Below are 9,383 nucleotides of genomic sequence, written 5' to 3' on the forward strand. Positions count from 1 at the left end.
TTTTTTTTTTTTGAGATGGAGCCTCCCTCTCTCACCCAGGCTGGAGTGCAATGGTGAGATCTCGGCTCACTGCAACCTCCACCTTCCAGGTTCAAGCAAAGCTCCAGAGCAGCGGGGACTATAGGCACCCGCCATCGTGCCCGGCTGATTTTTGTATTTTTGAAGAAATGGGGTTTCAGCATGTTGGCCAGGCTGGTCATAAAATCCGGACCTCCGTGGTCCGCCTGTCTTGGCCTCCCAAAGTGCTGGGATTACAGACGTGAGCCACTGCGCTGGGTCTAAAAGCTGTATTTCTTTTTTTTTTTTTTTTCTTGAGACAGAGTCTCACTCTGTCACCTAGGCCGGAGTGCAGTGGTGCGATCTTAGCTCGCCACAACCTGTTCTGAAAGACATCAGAAAACCTTCTCTGATGGTTCAGTGGGGGTGTGCGGTGCACGAGCACTGACCGTCCATTTCTACCAGAAGCTGGTTGAGCGTCTGCTCCTCCTCTGTGTTGGAGAAGCCAGACATGGTAGTGGAGCGCTTCTTGCCCACCGCGTCAATCTCATCGATGTAGACGATGCAGGGGGCCCGGGCTCGGGCTTCCTTGAAGAGGCTTCGCACACGGGCAGCGCCAAGGCCTGAGGGGACACAGAGAGAACCAGGAAATGGGCAGACAATAAAAAACAAAGTCTCTTCCTGTACCCGGGCCAGACAAAGTTCTACACAAAAGACAACTAAAGCTACCAGCCCCGTCCCCTGCAAACAGACACACGGCAGCTGCTCGCGGGGGCCCCTGGTCACCCCTCAGGGTTCACACGCACCGTGCTGGCCCCCCAGGCCACAAGTGACAGCGGCTTTGAAACAAACACCACACGCTCTGCAGACAAAACCCCTCCTCTAACCCAGACCTCGCTTTCCTTCCCTACTCCCTGGCCCACCTGTTTCCCTTTCAGACCAGCACCAGAGGAAGGACATGTGAAAGGAGCCAAGTGGTCAGCCAAGTCCACCCACAGCCCCCAACCACAGCACCTACCTCCAATGACCTCCACGAACTCTGGGCCGGCCATCGCCAGGAAGGGCACCTGAGCCTCCGTGGCCACCGCCTTCGCCAGCAGTGTCTTCCCACAGCCAGGGGGACCGAGCAGCAGGGCGCCCTTTGGGACCTTGGCGCCAAGCTGGAGGAAGCGCTCTGGGCTCTGGATAGCAGCAGATGATGTGACACTAACCACGTGGGGTCTCAGAGTTTTTTTTTTGGAGGTAAGGTCTGTCTGGGTCACGCAGGCTGGAATGCAGTGGGTGCCAGAAGAGCTCACCGCAGCCCTGCAGCCTCAGCGCCCTAGGTTCAAGCCATCCTCTCACCTCAGCCTCTCAAGTAGCTGGGACTATACAGGCATGTGGCACCACGCCCAGCTACTTTTAAAGAATTTTTGCAGGCCGGGCGCAGCGGCTCACACCTGTAATCCCAGCATTTTGGGAGGCCGAAGCGGGCAGAAAGCCTGAGATCAGGAATTCGAGACCAGGCTGGCCAAAATGGAGAAACCCCGTCTCTACTAAAAATACAAAAATTAGCCGTGCACGGTGGTGGGTGCTTGTGATCCCAGCTACTCGGGAGGCTGAGGCAGGAGATCACTTGAACTGGGGGAGTTGGAGGTTGCAGTGAGCCGAGATTGTGCCACTGCACTCCAGCCTGAGTGACAAAGTGAGACTCTATCTCAAAAAAAAAAAAAAAAAAAATTAATTAAAAAAATTTTTTGCAGAGACAGGGTCTCACTGTTGCCCAGGCTGATCTCCTACTCCTGGGCTCAAGCACTTCCCCTGCCTCAGCCCCCAAAGTGCTAGGACTACGGGTGTGACCCACCGCACCAGGACCGCAGAGGGAATGTTTAAGTAACGCACGTGAAAGGCAGCTCATGCACGGCCACCAGCTGGCTACGGGGTTTATGGGGTTCTGGAAAAAGTGCAGAGCTCTGCAAGGGATGAAGGGCCCAGGATGGCTAATGGCACAGTAGGCATGGGCCTTGGTAGTCTCCGTTTGGCTGAACCATGTGCAAGGGGCTTGTGCTGCTGGTTGAACAGGCACCAGCACCTGCCTGGCGTCCCCATGGGACACGGTAGAGGTCACCACCAACCCATGACACATAATCAATGGAATTCCAGGTCCCACAGGAGCCCTTCTAGGAGAGAAGGAAGGCTGGTGTCTGCTCACTCCTCCCTCCCGGTCTGTGCTGCTCTCACCTTCAGATAATCCACAAACTCGCGGACCTCCTGCTTGGCTTCGTGCATTCCTGCCACGTCTTTGAAGCTGACTCCTTTCCCCATCTTCCCATCCACAATCGTGAAACGAGCCATTTTAAGCTGATTCTGTGCAGAAAGAACAAAGCGCAAGGAGCTGTGCAAAGTGAGGAAATCAGCAGCACAACGCAGGAGCTCAGCCCACACACCTCAGCCACGCCAGCCCCACGTCTCCCTCCCAGGATCCCAAGGATCCACTCGTGTCAGACTGACAAGGCTCACAGGTCCGTCTTCAGGCACAGAAGGGAAATGTTTCATGTCATTAATTAGTAAGAAAATTGTCTAGCAAGTTGCCTTAAAAAAATTATTCTTGGCCGGGCGCGGTGGCTCACGCCTGTGATCCCAGCACTTTGGGAGGCCGAGACGGGCGCATCATGAGGTCAGAAGATTGAGACCATCCTGGCTAACATGGTGAAACCCCGTCTCCACTAAAAATACAAAAAAAATTAGCCAGGCCTGGTGGTGGATGCCTGTAGTCCCAGCTACTTGGGAGGCTGAGGCAGGACAATGGCGTGAACCCAGGAGGCGGAGCTTGCAGTGAGCTGAGATCGCACCACTGCACTCCAGCCTGGGCGGCGACTGAGCGAGACTCTGTCTCAAAAAAAAAAAAAATTATCTGGTCCAGGTGGCGTGACTCACACCTGTAATCCCAGAAGCTTGGAGGCCGAGGCAGGGGGGTGATCACCTGACGTCAGGAGTTGGAGACGCATCCTGGGCCAACATGGTGAAACCCTGTCTCTACTAAAAAACAAAAATTAGCTGGGTGCAGGGGTGGGAGCCTGTATCCCACACTAGGGAGCTGATGCAGGATGAATCGGCTTGAACCCACAAGCGCAGAGTGCAGTGAGCTGAGATAGCCCACGTGCACCCCAGCCTGGGGGGAGGCAAAAGCAAAACTCCATCTCAAAAAAATAGAAAAACAAATTCCCCAATTAGCGGGTGTGGGGTGGCGTGCTGTAATCCCAGCTACTCAGGAAGCTGAGGTAGGAGAATCAGCGGCTGGCCGGAAAGTTGACCCCTAAGATCAACCACTGCACTCCAGCGTGACAGTGAGACCATCTCAAAAAAACAAAAAACAAACCAAACAAACCAAAATAACTCCACACAAACCAATTTAACCATCTTTTGCATAAACGCTTTTGTTCTTTCGAGGATAAAGGTCTCACTCTGTCACCAAAAGCTGGAGCACGTACAGGATCTCAGCTCCACTGCACCTTGACCCCTGGTTCAAACGACTCCGCCAGCCTCAGCCCCTGAGTGCCCGGGACTCACAGCCGGGCCACCACCAGGGCCCTAAGTGAAACAAAAGGTGGGACCAGGTGGCCTGCTCCTCCCTTGCTGGGTAACTCCCCCCCAAAGGTGAAAGGCAGGGGGCGTCACAAAGGAGCCGTGCACCCATGATAAACGCCGCAAGTAAGGTTTCTCAAAGTGTATTAAGGTTGTTTTTTGTTTTTTGTTTTTTGAGACAGAGGCTTGGCTCTGATCTCCTAGGGCTGGAGGGCCAGTGCGTGATCCCGCTCCACCGCAAACCCTTCAAAAAAAACCCGCCCAGGTTCAAGAGATGTCCTGCCTTCAGGCCCTCCCGAGTAGCTGGGATTACGGACCCTGCCATCAGCGCACTCAGCTATGTTTGTTCTTTTTAGGAGAGACGAGGTTCTTCCCATGTTTGGTCCAGGGCGCTCAACACCCTGACCCTCAGGTGATCCGACCCACCTTGCCTCCCCAAAGTGCTGAGATTCAGTGACCCAGCTGAACCTGGCCCTAAGGTGTTTCTTTTTAAAGACACGCGGCCCCCCCGGCGAGGGGTCCTGGCCTATAACCCAGCACTTTGGAAGGCCAAGGCAGGCAGATCATGAGGTCAGGAGATGGAGACCATTCGGCTACGGTGAATCCGCGTCTCTACAAAAATATAAAAAATTTAGCCGGGTGTGATGGTGAGCCGCCTGTAGTCCCAGCTACTTGGGAGGCTGAGGCGGGAGAATGGCAAGAACCTGGGAGGCGGAGCTTGCAGTGAGCCGAGATTGCGCCACTGCACTCCAGCCTGAAAGGCAGAGCAAGACTGTCTCAAAATAAATAAATAAATTGGCCAGGTGTGATGGCTCACGCCTGTAATCGCAGCACTCTGGGAGGCCGAGGCGGGCAGATCACGAGGTCAGGAGATGGAGACCATCCTGGCTAACACGGTGAAACCCCATCTCTACTAAAAATACAAAAAATTAGCTGGATGTGGTGGCAGGCGCCTGTAGTCCCAGCTACTCGGGAGGCCGAGGCAGGAGAATGGCATGAACCCGGGAGGCAGAGCTTGCAGTGAGCCAAGATTGCGCCACTGCACTCCAGCCTGGGCGACAGAGCGAGGCTCAGTCTCAGGAAAAAATAAAAATAAAAAAAAAATAAAAAAAAATAAAGAAATAAAAAATAAAGACAACCTTTAAAATTCCACAGATTCTTAGCTAGTTGGAAATAAAGGGGAAAACAGTCTTTGGTGATCATAAAAAAAACGCAGATTTGGCCGGGTTGGTGGCTGCAGCACGTTGGGAGGCCAAGGCAGGCAGATCACCCAAGCTCAGTAGTTCAAGACCGGCCTGGCCAACATGGTAAAACCCTATCTCTACAAAAATACAAAAATTAGCCAGGCATGGTGGCCCACACCTGCAGTCCCAGCTACTCAGGAGGCTGAGTTAGGAGGATTGCATGAACCCAGGGGGTGGAGGTTTCAGTGAGCAGAGATCGTACCACTGCACTCCAGCCTAGGCAACAGAGCGAGACTCTGTCTCAAAAAAAAAAGAAAAGAAAGGCCGGGTGCAGTGGCTCACGCCTATAATCCCAGCACTTTGGGAGGCTGAGGTGGATCACCTGAGGTCGGGAGTTCGAGACCAGCCTGACCAACATGCAGAAACTCCATCTCTACTAAAAATACAAAATTAGCCCGGCGTGGTGGCACATGCCTGTAATCCCAGCTACTCGGGAGGCTGAGGCAGGAGAACTGCTTGAACCTGGGAGGTGAAGGTTGTGGTGAGCTGAGATCACGCCAATGCACTCCAGCCTGGACAATAAGGGTGAAGCTCCGTTTCAAAAAAAAAAAAAAGAAAAGAAAAATGCAGATTCAATTGCCCTGTAATCTCACGTGGCTCAGGCAACCCAGAGTTAGGGTGAGAGGCCCTCAGGCAACACTGCTCACTACACACCTTACAGCGAGCCCGTGGGAAAGGAAGGTGAGCCGCTGCCTCATTGTGGCTTCAGGCTGCTCTCTGCAACAGGTTTTCCCTGTGTATTTATCGTGCAGCTTACAGGAAAAGTATTCAGCAAACACAAAGCAGAAAAAGGGTTCAGAGAGCTCTGATTGACGGAACTTACAAAAGCACTGAATCCACCTTCCCTTCCAGTCATTCCAGCCAGACGGAAAACACACCACAGGATGGCCAGGCCCACTGCTGTCATCCCCACGGAGTACACGGCACTGCCGGAAGAAAGAGAGGCAGGCACAGGCTCAGAGAGTGTCACGTGACAGACACATGTTTCCAAGTCAGAACCACCGCTGGCAACCTTTCCAAGATGAGACGAGGAGTCCCTACCTGTGGGACCGATGCACAGATTAAAATGGTTGTGGAAATGGGTTCTCTCGTCTCGTTCTCACTGACTGTGCTCTTACATGAAAGTTTCCCAAATGGTCCGACTGAGTGTGCAAATGCTGGAGATACCCAGTGGTCTAGCCAGCCCTGTGACAATAACAACATTCTGGTTTTTCTATTTTCGGTATATTTCGTTTTCAAAAGTAAGTGATCAGTTTCAATCAGGCAGGCAAGATCAGCCTAGCAGTAAAAAGCAAATCTCAGGCCAGGCACGGTGGCTCACGCCTGTAATTCCAGCACTTTGGGAGGCTGTGGTGTGTGGATCACAAGGTCAGGAGTTCGAGACCAGCCTGGCCAACATGGTGAAACCCCATCTCTACTAAAAAAATACAAAAATTAGCTGAGCGTGGTGGCGTGCGCCTGTAATCCCAGCTACTCGGATGGCGGAGGCAGGAGAATCGCTCGAACCCAGGAGGTGGAGGTTGCAGTGAGTCAAGATCGTGCCACTGCACTCCAGCCTGGGCTAGAGCAAGACTGCATCTCAAAAAGAAAAAAACACAAACACTGTCTCTACTAAAAAATACAAAAAAACTTAGCTGGATGTGGTGGCGTGCATCTGTAGTCCCAGCTACTCAGGAGGCTGAGGTGGGAGAATCACCTGACTGTGGGAGGTCAAGGCGGCAATGAGCTGAGACTGTGCCACTGCACTCCAGTCTCGGCGACAGAGATCCTGTCTCAAAAGAAAAAAAAAAAAAAAGCAAATCCCAGGACTTTCGCCCTCATACTGAAGGAGGGGCTGCCCTGGGCCTGCCCCAACCCTCCATCTTCTGTACATCATCAGCCTACGAAGACATGAGAAGCATAGCCTCAGAGCAGTGATCTTCCAGGAGCTGCTGAGTTACAGAATTAGAGGTGCATTTTTTTTTTTCCCTGTAGAGATGGGGTTCTCCATGCTGCCCAGGCTGGTCTCGAACTCGTGGGCTCAAGAGATCCTTCCCGCCTCAGCCTTCCAAAGTGCTGGGATTACAGGCAGAGCCACCGCACCTGGCTAGAGGTGCATTTTGATCAAGGGAGTACTTGCCAGTCACTGGCATTCTACATCTTCAGAGATTACAAGTCAACAATAAACCTCTCTGGTTTCAGCACCCGTTGGCCCCTCATTTGCTCCGACTATGGAACCTGTCAGGGTCCATGGTCCTTAACTGCCCATAGCTCCCACCTGGTCTGTTTCCCTCTCAACACTGAAATGCGAGTTTCTCATTCCTGTGTCTACACTTTTCCCATTCCATTTTCCTATATGGAGAAGACAGCAACCCCAGGACATTATCAAGGTACTCCTTGACTCTCTTTCTTTTTTATTGCTAGGCTGATCTTGCCTTGCTAACTGAAACCGATCGCTTCCTTCTGAAAACAAAATATACCGAAAACAGAAAAACCTGAACGCTGCTATTGTCACAAGGCTGGCTCGTCACTGGGCATCTCGGGCACCTGCACGCTCCATCTGACCACTTGGGAAGCCTTCATCAAAGAGCACAGTCAGTGAACACTAAACAAGAATGTGAATGCAGAAGTGCCAGACAACTAAAGAAAGTGACTAAACAAACTCCAACAGACTTGCACACAGTTGGCCTCCACAGCCACCGGGTCCACCTCTACAGGTTCAACCAAGCACAGAATGAAAATACGTGGGGAAAACGTGCATCTGTACTGAACATGTACAGACACGTTTTTGTCATCATTCCCTAAACAATAACGTATAACAATGATTGAAATAGTATTTACAGGGCATTGGGTATTATTAGCAACCTACAGATGATTCGAAGCCTATCAGAGGATGTTCTCAGGTCACATGCAAGGACTCCGGGATTTCACATCGGGGCTTAGGCATCCTGGGGTGCTGGTATCCTTGGGAGGTCCTTGAACCAGCCCCCATGGATACCCAGGGACGACCACATTTCCAAATTTCCTGGCAGTGCATCATTCACTTCTATATTTATTTAACCCTCCCACAAAGAAGTCTAGTTAACTGTAGGCAAAGATGGTTGAGATTTTTGTTTGCAATCTGTTTGTCACACTATAAAGCCAAGCGAGGTTTAGTTCAAGCATCAACAAACACATCCCACATACTTTCCAAAGAATCCTGTTCGCCTGTAGGAAACCGGGATCCTGTCCTTGGCCTCGATATTCAGCTCATCTTCAGCTGCTCGAAGCTTCTCTTCAAACTTGTCAATATTTGCAACCTGCATTCGGTACATCAAGGCTAGTCGCTGCGGGGTAGAAAGGAGACCAGACCATGAGAGACCCGCAGGGACAGACAGGCAACCCCACGGTTCACCGGGAGCCTGCCTGGAACTCACGCTAAGGACAGCCTCCGCATTGGGAAGAGGACGCCATTCAGAAACTAGAGGTGATTCCTAACGTACGACGGTTCCACTTACGGTCTTTCCACTTCACAATGACGTGAAAGCAGTATGTTGACTAAGCTCCTTGACCTACGATGGGGCTACCTCCCAGTGAGCTCCTGGGAAGCCGAAAATATCCTAATTCAAGGAGCACCTGTACTTCCAAGTCTAAACAATTTTAGTTTCCTCAACCACAATTTGAGAAATAAAATTTCAACAGATAGACTTTCTATTTTCCACTCATAGGAAAACTGAGAAATGGAGGGGTGTCCGCATGTTAGCTCACAGCCCCACGTCTGATGTGTGCCTCGGACTCAGCTATGCCTGTAGACACGACAGGAGCCTCCCCCAGAGGCCGGCGAGGCTGCAGCATGGGACTAAGGATGGCACAACCAAGACTGTGGCCAAAAACAGATGTTTTAGGAAACCGCGGCCACAGAGGGTTCGTGTCTAACCACAAAACCTGAGACTGTTCATCCCTCACACCAGGATACCAACAGGTCCGTCTCCCTAGCACATGATTCTCCAAATGCAGTGTTTTCCTAAGTAAACTCCGCATGTTTAGCTCAGATTTCAGCATGACTGGACGGCAACAGCCCAAAGGGAGGACAAAGACGGACTTGCAGGACTCTCCTTGAGGTTAACTGGAGACTCCAGCAGAGGACAGGGATCAGGGGTGGAGGTGGCACCTGTTGCTCCCTCACTCACACCTCAAACTGCTAAGACAGAATTCTGAGCATTTTCTCTTGAAGGCAGCTGTTTTATCAGGTGACTCGTCCAGAACTGAGCATAGTGTTGTAGATTAAAATAACCTCCCAGGCTGAAATAATCAGGCCTCCATCAGAGGATTTACCTGAATGAGCACCACCCTCTGCACTTAGCTATGGTGTGTTTAAAACCAGGGTTTCCTGTTCTTAAAACTAGCAAGACAAGGCCGGGCATGGTGGCTGACGCCTGTGATCAGGCACTTTGGAAGGTCAAGGTGTGAGGATCACTTGAGGCCAAGAGTTCAAGACCAGCCTGGGCGATATAGGAAGACCTCACCTCTCCAAAAAAACCAAAAAATTTAAAAATTAGCCAGGTGAGGCCGGGGGTGGTGGGTCACACCTGTAATCCCAGCACTTTGGGAGGCCGAGGC

At 51.6% G+C, this 9,383-nt stretch overlaps 1 protein-coding gene across 3 annotated transcripts in view; it reads right to left on the bottom strand.

Annotated features, from left to right (window-relative positions):
• SPG7 (SPG7 matrix AAA peptidase subunit, paraplegin) overlaps window positions 1–9,383 on the bottom strand; it is a 55,981-nt gene that overhangs the window by 26,964 nt on the left and 19,634 nt on the right. For all 3 annotated transcript variants that reach the window (XR_001885440.1, XM_017871398.1, XM_017871388.1), the window contains exons 5-9: window positions 7,971–8,110; window positions 5,629–5,731; window positions 2,218–2,343; window positions 1,016–1,178; window positions 447–620 (exon numbers count right to left, since the gene is read on the bottom strand). Coding sequence is in view for 2 of the 3 variants with exons in the window: in XM_017871398.1 (XP_017726887.1) it covers window positions 447–620; window positions 1,016–1,178; window positions 2,218–2,343; window positions 5,629–5,731; window positions 7,971–8,110 (706 nt within the window). In the remaining variant the exon portion in view is untranslated. The remainder of the gene's footprint in view (window positions 1–446; window positions 621–1,015; window positions 1,179–2,217; window positions 2,344–5,628; window positions 5,732–7,970; window positions 8,111–9,383) is intronic.

The sequence above is a fragment of the Rhinopithecus bieti genome, unplaced genomic scaffold (assembly GCF_001698545.2).
Source record: "Rhinopithecus bieti isolate Rb0 unplaced genomic scaffold, ASM169854v2 scaffold_1037, whole genome shotgun sequence".
Taxonomy (NCBI): Eukaryota; Metazoa; Chordata; class Mammalia; order Primates; family Cercopithecidae; genus Rhinopithecus; species Rhinopithecus bieti.